General features: G+C 43.2%; 1 protein-coding gene across 2 annotated transcripts in view; it reads left to right on the forward strand.

Annotated features, from left to right (window-relative positions):
• Window positions 1-13616, forward strand: part of SMC6 (structural maintenance of chromosomes 6) — a 602788-nt gene that overhangs the window by 286213 nt on the left and 302959 nt on the right. For both annotated transcript variants that reach the window (XM_086926302.1, XM_086926303.1), the window contains exon 17: window positions 8337-8497. In XM_086926302.1, coding sequence (XP_086782428.1) covers window positions 8337-8497 — 161 coding nt within the window. The remainder of the gene's footprint in view (window positions 1-8336; window positions 8498-13616) is intronic.

Consider the following 13616-nt stretch of genomic DNA (forward strand, 5'->3'; position numbering starts at 1 on the left):
ATCATCTGTGTACGTGTGGAAATTAGCCCCCACACGATGAAGGGTTAGTGACACTAGGCAATGCTAGATATTAAATAATAATGGCCAGAGAATTGAGCTTTCTGGCACGCCGTATGTAAAGATTGTTGGCGTGGCATAAAATGATGGTATTGTCACAGCTTGTGCTCTTTCATTAGGAAAAGATTGGAACCATTTCAGGTCTGTGCCATAGATACCTATTGTCTTTAATCTGAAAATTGGTGTAGTGTCGAAGGTGGCAGATAGATTGAGAAGGGCAAAGGCAGCAGCCTTTTCTGAAATCACCAGCGACAGACATCACCATCTCTGCCCCACATCCAGGTTTCAAACCTGCCTTATGGTGATCCAACAGTTTGTTCTGAAGAACTTTTCCTTTTTTTTTTTTTTTTTTTATTGACAGCACAAGCACACTTACATATCAAAAAGTAAAGTATTTTACAGCAGTAGTAAAAATAAAAAAGAAAGTTAAGGTACATGAATTCCTTGAAAGCTTAGTCAAAAATAAAAAAAGGCAAGGAAATCTACAATATAAGAAGAAAAGAATACATCAGGAGCTATTCACAAGTCGTGAATGGGGAACATATTGCCCCAAATGTTATCAACTTTCTTCAAAGACCCAATCCCTCGAATTTTTGCAGTTGAAAGTTCCATATCATATATCTCGTGTACCAGTAGCCACCATTCGGTTACCACTGGTGGTTTATCGAAGATCCAAGCCCTAGCAATTATCAATCTTGCACAAGAAATTAAAATAAACATTAGGTCCTTGTAAGTAACAGTATTTGGTTGTATTCCCAGAATTATCATCTCGGCGGAGATTTTACCAAAAAACAATTTATACAGTTTCAACACTTTTTCTATTTCATCCCATAATGTTTGTAGAGCAGGGCATGAAAAAATTATATGTACTATATCTGCTGCTAGTAGATCGCATTTTGGGCATTTTATACGTTCGGGTAATGAATTGTTCCCTGACCATTTAGAAAAGTGAAGCGGCGTATAGTATAGCTGGCATACAGTCTTATAGGATTGAAGTTTTAAACTAGAAGAATTAGTTAAAAAGTTACTGTTATAAAAAAAAGTGGAAATATTATTTGAAGAAATGGGCAATCCTAAAGTAGTTGTCCACTTCTGTGCGATTTTAACACAGTCATCAGATTTAGATAGACAGAGGCATTTGTACCCCAAGCTAATTAGTTCACCGTAAATGTAAGTCCATATTTCTGAGTCTGAAATTTCCCTTAGTTTCATTTTATTCATGAAGAAGTCACGTATCTGTGTATATTTAAAGAAAGCATTTACAGGTAGTTTATAAAGTGTTCTTAAGGTATCAAATGTTAAAAAGCCTGATGATCCGTATAAATCGGAGAGGTGGTTTATACCGTGGTTAGCCCATACTCTAGCTGTCGGGTCGCTAAAAATCTCAGGTAAACCCGGATTATACCATATGCTTAGATTTGGGTGGAAGAACGTAGTTTTATTAATAGCCATAATAGTATGCCAAATATGTACTACATCTTTCGCGGTCTTAAACTTCACTCGTTTAAAGTAGTTCGAGTCGTTGCTTCTAGCTAAAAATTGTACAGAATTTGCACCTAACATGAATTGGTGATAAAAATAAGGATAGTTAGAAGAAAAAAGGCTGCGTATCCGACCCAGGAAAGAAGCATAAAAATAGAATTTAAATTCAGGGAAATCTAGGCCACCTTTAGTAACTGTTGATTTGAGAAGAGACAGAGCTCTGCGATTTTTCTTGTAGCCCCATATGTAGCTTCCTAGAATACCATCTAGTTTTTTAAAAAATAGGTTGTTGACGTATAGCGGGATGGACCTGAACAAATACAAAAATTTTGGCAAAATATTCATTTTTATAAGGTTGATCCGTCCTATTAAGTTTAAGGGAACCTTATGCCATTTTTTGAGGGTCCTTATTGTCTCCTTCAATAGAGTATCATAGTTTAAGGTCATGATTACTTTTAAATTGGATGTTATTTTAATGCCCAAATAATTTGCAGTGTGGCAAACCCCCAAAACTGGAGCCGGTAGCTTATGGTTAACAACGATTTGCGTTTTGTTTAAGTTTAGTTTGTACCCCGAGACCAAGCCGAAATCATCAGCTTCCTTGACGATCCCAGCTATGGCTTTAGGCACATCGGTAGTATAGATTGCAAGATCGTCTGCGTAAGCAGTGATTTTGAGGGAGTTATTGCCATGCGTGAATGGAATAATGCATTCTTGGGTCAGTATTGAATTAATAAAAGGCTCCATTGCGAGAGCAAACAAGAGGGGCGACAAGGGGCACCCTTGACGTGTGCCTCTTAAAACCGGGAAGCTATTGGAGATTAGATTAGCGTACCCTATTTTTGCATAAGGTGAATCATACAGGGCTTGAATGCTGGTAAGAAACTGTTTCCCAAAGCCCATCCTCCTTAGTAAAGCCCAGAGATAATCCCACCCCACTCGGTCGAAGGCTTTTTCTGCATCTAATAGCACCATACCGAGTGGGGAGGTGTTAGTATTGGCAACGTCGAATGCAGTAATGGCAGTGTTGACATGTGCTGTTGTGTCTCTACCCATCACAAAGCCATGCTGGTGTTGGCTAACTAATTTAGGCATTAGCGGGGCTAATCTCATTGCTAGTAGTTTTGAATAAACCTTGGCGTCAGCATTTATCAAGGAGATGGGCCGGTAAGACCCGCACTCTACAGGTGATTTACCCTTCTTTAAAAAAAAGATTATTTTAGCGGTTTTCCAGGAATTGGGGATTTTGCCTGAGTTTCCAATTTGGTTGATCATTAAGCAAAGTGTAGGTAGAAGTTCCTCGCTGCAGCATTTATAAATTTCCATTGGAAGTGTGTCATCCCCAGCGGATTTCCCCTGTGGGAGAGAAGAAATAGCCATTTGTATTTCGGATAGTGAAAAATGTCCCTCAAGTGGTTCCATCAGGACAGGTTCCCTATCTAGTGACCAGTTTTTAGTTAAGTATCTTTGCATGTTCTCTTCTGTAGGGGTAGTTTCAGGTGTGTATAGATTGCTGTAGTATGTTACAAACTGTTGTAGTATCTGTTCTGGTTGATTGTAGCTAATCCCATCCGCCCCAGTAATGTTTTTTATTGTAGAATTAGCCCTGTCTTCAGCAACCTTATAAGCTAGAATTTTGCCAACTCTATCGCCACTTTCGTATTGAGACTGTTTGTATTTATGTAGTTTTAAACTCACTTTTTCTCTTAAGATAGTTTTAATTTTAGACTGAAGGGTGGTTAGTTATAATTCCAGTAAAGGTTTATTTTTCGAAATGCGCCCCCCTGAGTTCTCTTGTAGAATAGCCTCGGCCAAGTGATCTTCCAGTGCACGTTTTCTAGAGGTCATTTCCAAAGTCTCATCTTTTCGTTCTTTGTTTTGCCTCATAATAAATTGTTGTGCGAACCCTCTGATACTCGCTTTGCATGCGTCCCATACATAGATAAGGTGTGCTGAGTCTAAATTAAATTCTAAGAATTCTTTAATATGTTTCTTCAATTGAGAAACAAAGAATGTATCTATTAGCAGGTGCCTTGGAAAAGAAAATAGCCTGGCAGCCGGTTTGGGAGATAGTACATTAAACCGTAGTATGATGGGATTATGGTCCGATGTTACTTTTGGGCAGATCTCCATTTTACTGCCCTCTAGAACCTGATCTGTCGTCCAGGCCATATCAATACGGGAGCACATTTGGTGAGGGGCAGAATAGTATGTATAACCTGCAAGTGTCGGGTGTAGGTTCCTCCATACGTCTTTTAAGTTATGAATGCGCGATAGCTCTAAAATAGCTGCCCTGGTTTTACGTATACACTGAGATGGATTCGTCTTGGTAGTGTCCCTTTTATAGTTCATTACGCTGTTGAAGTCTCCCATCATTATTATGTCTCCTTCCCAATCTAAAAGTTCAATATTGAGACGATCAAAAACCCCCGCATCATCAATGTTTGATCCATACAAGGCACATAGTACATATTTTACATTCATTAAATTAAATTGTGCTAGTGCCCATCGACCGGCTTTGTCAGCAGCAGTTCTAAGTAGTTCTATCTTCAAAGTTTTCTTCTTAAGTATAGCAACACCCCTTATTAGTACATTCAAAGAAGTACAAGTAATCAGTTCATATCCCCCTTGTTCCATCATCTTACGATCCTGAAATCGAATATGAGTCTCATTTAAGAGGGCAAAGTGAGGGTTATACATCTTCAGTTCTTCGAAGACTAATTGTCTTTTAATTCTATTGTTGAGACCAGAGACGTTCCATGCTAGACAGTTTATTTGATACATTTATCCGTTTTTAACCTCCGTAAGCAGTGCCTGTTACATTTATTATTCAGGTCTGTACATGTAATTGTGCTTGTGCTGTCATTTTCACCCTTGTTACCCCTGCCCATTCCCCCCTCTTCCCTCTCCCCTTGAGCTTCTCTCCCTGCTCCAGAGGTCCCACCCCAAGTACCTACCCGGAAGCCTCCCTCTATCTTCTGCTGCCGTTGATAGGGCAGCACATCTGAGAGGTCTCCCCGCAATCTCCCCCTCCATTTTAAGCTTGCGTACAAGATCTCAACACATCCCCATCCCAATTCTCTTTTTTAATAGATCAAAGTGGGCACTCATAGCTTTCAGATTCTAGATTTCTGTGGAGTTAACTACCTAAATTTAAATATCCATTTTTGCCAAAAGTTGCTCTGCGTCTTTAACATTGTTGAGAAAATGAGTGTGCCCTGCTTTTATATCTTTAAGACGTGCAGGTTCCTGAAGATATACTGTAGCCCCCCTAGACTTGAAGGGGTCTATCAGTTTCCGCAGCATCCATCTCTTGTCCATAGTAGCCTTGCTAAGGTCTGATTTAGCAAAGAAAGTTATATTGTCGCAAGTCACAGGTGTATTCGGTCTAGCTTTCAAGGAAATTGTCTGTCTTAGTAGGTAGTTGCCGAAATAAACCAGAATTGGTCGGGGATATTTGCTCTCTTTATTCTTGGAAACAATCGGCAATCTGTGTCCCCGTTGAAGTTGGCAATCCCAGTCCCAGTCGCCCAGGTCTGGGAATGCATTTTGAAAAAGTCGGATCAAGTAGGCCCTTGCGTCAGAGCCTTCAATCCCTTCAGGAATTCCCAAAATTCTCAGATTCTGGCGCCTCTGTCGGTTCTCGAGATCCTCGACCTTGTTCTTCAAGGTCTGTATGTCTTCCTTATGTTCTGATGTGGAGGCGGTGTTAGTGGCCAGTGTTTCCTCGACGTCAACTACTCTCTGCTGTAGTTCTTCAATATCTTTGGTAACTCCACTTAGCTTGTTAGTGACTTCCTGTAGGCAATTATGTATCTTACAATTGTCTTCCTTTAGTTGGCGAAAGTGTAGTTGAGACTCTTCGTGATGGACCATTAATGTTTTTAAGATTAAATCCAGAGATGAAGATGTAGTCTCAGTTTGAGAGGTGGTAGGAGAGAATATGAGAGATGTGTCAGGAGATGAAATGGGTGTAGCCATAGTAGCTGATATGACCGGTGTTGCAGTTGTTTGGTTGCTGAAACCTGTAGTAGGCGTGAACTTTTCCAAACACACCAAGAGCAAAGTATGTCTATAATTGCTCAGAAGTTTAGGATTTAAATTGGGCTTTTTCAGTATCTCGTTCTCACAACAGCATGTTTCCAAGCAGAGGAAACTTTTCTGTTATCAGGTTGCAATTATATATAAGGGAGTATGATCTCTGTCCAGAAGGATAGCCTTGAGTATTTTTGCAGGGGTGCCTTCATTAGAGTCAGAAGTGGATGATGGAAAGATTTGAGGTTGGATAGTACCTGCTGTGGGTTTGTAAGGAAGGATGGTGCAGCATGTAGACTAAGTGCTTGAGTGGTTAGGGAGGCAACGGGCAGGAATTGCAAAACGCAGAGTAGTCCCGTCAGGAGTATAAGACCCCCTTGCAAGGTACGACATGTGCGGGGTTTGACGCATTTATCCCTTGGAACATTTCGAGTGACTATTATATCACGTCATCATCCCTGGCAATCAACATTGACCTGTGCATGAACACGATAATGTCAATATGCAAGGAGCATATTGCTAAAAGATAAATCAAGGAATGACACTTAAATCATCATCTAATTATATTTTGGAATTTTAGAAATGCCCTGAAGAATTTGTTTGCAGAACGAAATGCTTTGGCTGTTGCCTATTTAAAACAAAAGAAAATAAAGCAATAAAGAAGACATTTCAGTCACCTTGTAAAAATGGACTGGATGCAAATTGAGTTGATTGTACACAAATTGGAATGGGGTGCAACTTTAATATCAGTTTATGTATATGATTGACCCTGAGGGATAAGGGTGGTGCCTTTGGACAGACGGCACTTTTGAAGCTTGCACACAATATTACTTTACTTCTGTTTAAAACATCTGGTCCACTGTCTAAGGTTGGTGCCTATGGCAGGCTAGTTGGTCCCCTGTCCAGTCTGTGTTGGTTAGGGAGACAAGTTATCTTCAATATTTTGTGTTGCAACGATTCTCTGTTGGAGTTTTTTTTATAGGTTTCCTATACTCTATTATGTTTTATGTTGACCTGTTTGGTATCTGTTGTTTGCCTGTTTGACAGTTCTCACCCTCCACAAAGGAAATGTGGTAACTAGCCACCCTCATTAATGTGTTGGTTGGTTCCTGTTAGAATTGTACGATGTAAATTGTACTAGGGATTCCAAGAGCGGCAGTTGCTGATGGCCTGTTGATGGTGTGCTGAAATAAAAATATCTTCAGCTTATCTGAGTAGCCTTCGTGTATTTAATAGAGGATATTTCAACTATATCACAGTAGGTTTTATTTATGGACTTGACTCTTGATGCCCTCAGGTTTCTGAAACATTCCAGTTGCAAATTCAAACTTCCAGACTCTATATACTATGGTTCAGTATTGTTCTGAAGTCATCCTGATGACATCCTAAACTATGAGGTCAAATGCAGAGTGGTCGGTATGTCATCAAAACCCTGAACCTCAAGAAGATAATAGGCACATGTTACCCATTATGACTGTTATGTACAGGGCCACTGGCATTATGCGATTGTGCAACTGTGGCATTTTTTTTTGCAATTTTTTTTAATTTGCAGCATTTGCCACATAATCCATTCATTGTTGCATAATCTGGAGATTGTAGCAAAAAAATAGTTTCTATTCCAAATGGTTCAAAAGGTCCTAAAATGCAGCAACACGTATTACCGTGCAATGAATGGATCCTTGCAGTGCTTAACTGGTTACCTTTCCGTTACTTATTTCTATATTTGAGTGTCCATCGGGTACTAATGAGGTGCACCCAAGATCCAGACAATGTTTCCAAGTGTGAAAATGGCAAAATAATGAAGTAATACTACCACAAAATGTGCTGCATTATGCCGTATAATTTGCCGTTCTTGCCACATAATTTTCCAACCCTGCTGCATAGTTTGGCCCTCCCCTGCCATATGTTTTGAGCGGCTCTGGTTATGTTTTATATTTATTTTGGGGTAGTCATCTTGAAAGACTTTTTTTAAAGTGCCGCTAACAATGGGCATTGATTAGAGTTAGAATATTTGGTTTTTTTTTCTTTTCATGAATAAATTGTGTATAAAACAATTTTGGGGGCTGGGGTATTTATGAACTTCTGTAGTTGTAGTATTTACCACATACTTGTGGATTTACCAAGTGCTACTTAATTTCTATGATTAGTAGATTTCACAGAAAATGTAGTTTCTAGCTAAAATGGATAAAAAGACTGCCAAATAATAGACACAAAATGTTCATTTTTTGCAGCATAATTTTGACAATATTGCTGCATAATTTGATCCTCCAAGCCACATAATCCTTGTAGCCTCATCCATGGTAAACTCGATAAAATGGTTTTGAGGCGGTCATTATGATGCTGCAATCCATATTTCATATGAACGATCAAATATTTTCTATATTTCACGGTTCGCTGTGAATTATATATTTGTTCTCCCTCTGGATGACACAGCTCACTCTATAGAACAGTACAACATTTATTTCAGCAAGAAAAGTGCCTATGTGACAAACTGTCATTTTCGCTCTGCTTGGACATGCTTGATTTCTGTCTATTTCAAAACTGAGAATTCAGTTTGTTTGATACAAAATTGTCTTTTAATCTTTTAATTCATTGTATGCAATTTATTTTAGCTCCTAATCTTACTGTTGCTTGTTTTTATAGAGTTAAACGCAGCGTGTAGCAGGTTCAGTTTCTTGATGCGAACTACAATCATATACTATAGCGTTTACCAAGTAATAGCTATGGACAAAACGTGATGCCTTGCTTTCTTGTCTCGCCAGAGTAATGCGGCTGCCCGTGAAGTCATGCAGAAGGGGAATCCGCCGAAAAACTGCAGGGAAGCATTTACTGGGGAAGGTGATCAGGTGTTTGCAAACCGCTACTATTCATCTGACAACAACAGAATAAAGTTTCTAGGTGGAGATGTAGAGGTTGAAATCAGGTTAGTGAAGATTCTCTTCGTGGTACTAAACTTTTATTTCAGATAGATACATTTCACTTGTCTTATTCTTATGAATAATTTTCAAGCATTTCATTGCAACTGTTATGTAGTTTAAACGATATTGTTCTGTTGCAAGTGCTCACTTAGATGTGGAACTTTTTTTTTGTGACTGCCTTGCACGGTTTCCTATCACACTGCGTTAAGAAATCAACTAAAGTGCGAATGTTTTTACTGAAAAAAACGTTGCATTACAGAGGCCGAGTTCACCCAATGCGTCACCACACTTCATCACGTACGGCATGAAGCAGCCATTTTCTATTTATTTTGTAAATGTACTGTTCTTATGTAAATTTTTTAAAACAATGAAAAGGCTCCTTTTGAAAAAGAAGTGGCCTGACAGCAAATTAAAACTGCGCGCCCTTCCAAAAATGATTATAAAAATGTTTTTTTAATAAAAAAATAAAAGTGAAGATTGTGATGGAATGGGTAGGTAAATACTGGAGAAGTTTGTGGAGCAGTCAATCCAGGGTCGAGGAACCGGGGAGTGGCATTGGTGATTTAAAAACAGATTAGCTTGAGGCAGAGGTGGGAACGAGGAAAATAAAAACATTAAGACATAAAGGCAAAAATGGGCAGGCTGGAAGCACACTGAACATGAGGTGGGGAAGAGGGTATTTGAGGGTGGAAACAGCACACAGTGAAGAGTCGAATAATATACTCGCATGAAGTGGTGATGTCACAGAAGTGAACAGTGTGATGACCTTTTATGAAGAACCTAAGAGCAGCATTGTCAAATGAGGAAACCAAGTGAAGATGTCATATGAATGACCAAACTGCAGTGGTGGCAGAGAAAGTAAATGACAGCGGTGATATCTCATGGCCGATCACACAAGCGAACTGGCAGCAGAGAAGAAAAATAACACACAAATTCAATTAATCAACGATTTGTGGAGCGCTGCATATTACCTGTGAGGTTATCCAGGCGCTGTGGGGCTGAGGAGGGCACATTCCAGAGATCCAGGCACTGTGGGGCTGAGGAGGGTGCAGTCCAGAGGTGGAGAAGGAGGCATGGCCAGGTCTTGGTGGATAGGTTGGAGAATGTTCGGCTGCCGTTTCTGCTTTTGTGGAAGCGGGCATAAGGGTGGCGAAGCTTAGTTGACTGTCGGGGTGATGGAAGTTCAGTCTGTGGTTGAGGTAGTCTGGTCCTTGGTTATGCAGGGCCTTGTAGGTGTGGGTCAGCAGTCTGAACTGGCACCTTTTCTTGACGGTGAACCTGTGGAGTAATATCATTATTATTATTATTAGTGGAGCACTTTGACTTGGGGGGTGATGTTTGCTCTTCTCGGATAGTCGAGGATGATGCTGGCTGCACTGTTTTGGATGCTTTGTAGTCTGCTCACTAGCTGTTAGGTGATTCCCATGTAGAGGGAGTTTCCATACTCCAGGAGGCTGGTTATGAGGGCTCTGGTGACTGTGCATCTGGTGTTGATGGGGGGCCATTTGAATATTTTCCGGAGCATGCGTAGGGTGAGGAAGCATCCTGTGTGTTAGACGGGGACCCGGAGGGTCGGCCGAGTACAGGGGGAGAGGCCTCCGGTGAGGGCTGTCTCCGGCGATCGTTCAGACAAGTAACTTCCCCCCCACAGATGGACACCACACAAGGATGAGTTCAACACACTTTATATACGAATCTTGAGGCAAGGTGATAACGATACAGTGGAACCAGGATACGAGGATCCTGCCAATTCTAGTCTCTGTAGGGGTAGCGGGACAGTCTTAGTACCGGTCCGGTATAGGTGCGGTAAGAGGGAAGCTCACAATCCTCCAGCTTGGGGGTCCGCAATGATGAGCCGCGGCAGCACCAGCAGACTAGGACGATGGTTCACAGCGAGGAGGGCCGCGGCAGCGCCAGCAGGCTAGGACGATGGTTCACAGCAATGAGAGCCGCGGCAGCGCCAGCAGGCTAGGACGATGGTTCACAACGAGGAGGGCCGCGGCAGCGCCAGCAGGCTACGAAGATGGTGCACGACGAGAAAGGCCGCGGCAGCGCCAGCAGGCCAAGACGATGGTTCACGTTGCAGAGGGCCGCGGCAGCGCCAGCAGGCTTCGAAGATGGTTCACAAGAAAAGGCCGCGGCAGCTCCAGCAGGCCTTCAAGGATGAGTTCCTCACGGTGTCTCTCGACTCCAAGATACAACTAACTTCCTGCTCTGGAGCTGCCCCAGTTATAGGTCTGGTCTCCTTTGATGTCCGGACCCTCGCACTCGGAGGTCGGGAGGTCCGGGATGAGGGAGTCCAGACACCCAGCAGGGGGGTGGAGCCAGCGCCCGGGGAGGCCGGGGGCGATCGACACCTGGCGGAGGGGAGCCATTGACACTCCTTCTACCATTGACCTGCCAAGTGGTCTCTTCACCCCCTAGGTGGATGGTGGTGCCTCGATGTCGGGGCCTGGCCAGGCCCAGGGTTGGGGTCGAGCCGAGGCCACGCGGCCCTGTTCTGTAGTGTCCAAAGATGGCGGCTGGGCCGGGGCAGTGGTGCTGACGGGAGCCTGGGCCAGCCGATACTGGGGTGTTCGGGGGCTGGAGTTCCGTTGTGGACGGGTCGTGGGTTGCCCCAGCGGGTTGCCGGGATGGTTCTTGTCGGGGATACAGGGAGAGCAGAGGTCCGGGCCCCGTCATGCGGGGAAGGAAGCGGGCCGTCCACGAGGCCTGTCCAACACTGTGGAGACGGGGTTCTTCTGCTTCTTCATGGTGAGCTTGTTGTCGAGTATGATGCCATGGTTTGACATTTTCTATGGGAGTAGGCGTGGTCCCCAGTTCCGCTGGCCACCAGGAGACGTCCACTAGGGATGGGTTGGTCCTGAAGATGAGTACCTCTGTTTTGTTGGTGTAGAGTTTGAGGCATTTGTTTTGCTCCAGCTCGCTATGCTTTTTAAGCACCTGTGGAAATTGGTTTTGGTGTTAGTGGGGTTTGGGAATAGGGAGAGAATGAGCGGAGTGTCATCAGCGTATGGTATGATGTTCATACCATAGGATTTTGCCAGAGTGGCCAGGGGAGAAATGCATGTGTTGGACATGGTTGGACTCAGTGAGGACCCTTGGGGAATGCTGCAGATTATGTTCTTTGGGCTTGAGCTGTAAGGCGGGAGGTGGACTCTCTGGGTCCTTCAGGTGAGAAAGGAAGCAATCCATTTAAAGGCAGTTCCTTGGATCCCCATCTGTTGATGTCCGTGTAGTAGGGTGTAGTGTGACTCGGTGTCATAAGCTGCAGAGAGGTCGAAGAGGATCAGGGCTGCAGTCTGTCCTTGCTCTAGGAGAGAAACCTCTGTACTGGAGGTGAATATTTGACATTTGTCCTCAATCTGTCCAATTGTTCTATTTGCATTTGTCGCCCTAGGTGGGATGGGTATGTCCCGATGTGCATTCTGTGCTCTCTGTGCCACTAGTGCCAAGCTTGCCCGGCTGATGAGGGGCGATACCCAAAAGCCGGTCCTCGGATGCTTGCTTCTGGTCCAGGGAGGACCTGACTTGGTAGTTTGGGCTGGACTGTTTAATGGAGAGTAGAGTGAAGACTGATTTGCATATGGCTAGATCCAAACTGGAATGGAATGGTGAGCAATAAAACGATGGCTTTAGGCCCAGATCTCTGTACTGGAGGTGCAGACATTGACATTGTTCAGCATTCCGTCCATCTATTGTTCTTTTTGCAACTTACTAAAAGTGGCATTTTCAAAATAGTAACTTAAAATCTGTCTTTACCATTAAAGAGGTTTTTAAATTGCTATTCAAATAAACGAAGAAATATTTCACTATCTGTTCCTAAACTGAAGTTCTCTCTTACTAAGTGTAATACGATAACTCAGTGTTAGTTAATGGTCGAGATAGCCTTGCTACAGTGATCAAGGATGTTAAGAGTTTTTCCACTTTTCAGTAAATGTAAAACTCAAGTACTACTTTTTAAATACAGAAGCGGGATGGCATCATACTGCCTCACATCCCAGTACAGGTTGCCCCTTTGCATTATGGTGAATGCAGTTCACAATTGGCCCTTACTTTAATATTTCACCAAAGTTGGCGCGGGTCGTGCTGTTCATCTCTAGACACAGGTTTATGGATTTTATCCTTTATCAGTAGAGATCAAAAATAATTTTTTCTGATGGATACATCTGCCTGTGGATTCCTCACCTTATGAATATCCCCTGCGCCAGCATTCCGCAGAAAGGGAATCCTAGCTCTCCGCGCCGACAAGGTCATCACAGCGTCATGGCTTCACACGAGACCCTGCATGACGTCACTGGAGCCATAAGAACACGTCGGCGTGATGACGTCAGTTCCCTTTTTTCCGCGCTGTCGGGACGAGCGTTTTTTTCTGGGACTCTCCATACTTTGTTTGGATACTTTGTATTTTTGATTGTATCTGTTCCTTTCTTTGTAGCAATGTCTGCTCTGAGGAATTCAGGGTTTAAACCTTGCAAGGAATGCGTAAACATATGTTGATTACTGACCCGCAAGAGGACTGCCTTTGATGTTTGTCTTCAGACCATGACGTCGAGGGGTGCTCTTCGTGCAGGAAGATGAATCCGAAGGGATTGAATGAGTGAGAAGCAAAGCTTTATATGGACAAAGCTAGAAAAGAAAAGAAGAGTCGAAAAAGGTCAAAATCTAGTTTTTCGCCGTCGCGCGACTCCAAGAAGAAACACAAGAAGAAGAGGAGACCTGCTTCTCGACGCCGATCTTCAAAGTCGGTGGTGTCGAGGTTGCCTTCTCCTGCTCCTCGACGTCGAGAAAAGGACTTTGTTTCTCGATCACCTTCAGTGTCTCCTCAGGTGACTCCGGCTCATTCTCCTTCCTATAAGGGGTACTCCAGAGCAGGCAGCGACGCTGAGATTCTCACCGTCAAATCCGGTTGATGATGATGAGGTTCCCTCAGCTCCGAATTAATCCGCCTGTGGTTCCAGCGGCTCAGACTCCAGATGTACCTCGTTCGGATCCAGGACCAGCTTCTTACCCGCAGTTTCCGACGCTGGGTTCTGATCCTTCGCATTTTTTGTAATGCAATGTATGGTGTTTTCACCAGCGCCTCGTACCCCTCTGCAGTACCTCCGGGTCCCATGGGTCCTT

Source organism: Lissotriton vulgaris, chromosome 6 (genome assembly GCF_964263255.1).
Source record: "Lissotriton vulgaris chromosome 6, aLisVul1.2, whole genome shotgun sequence".
NCBI classification, from domain to species: domain Eukaryota; kingdom Metazoa; phylum Chordata; class Amphibia; order Caudata; family Salamandridae; genus Lissotriton; species Lissotriton vulgaris.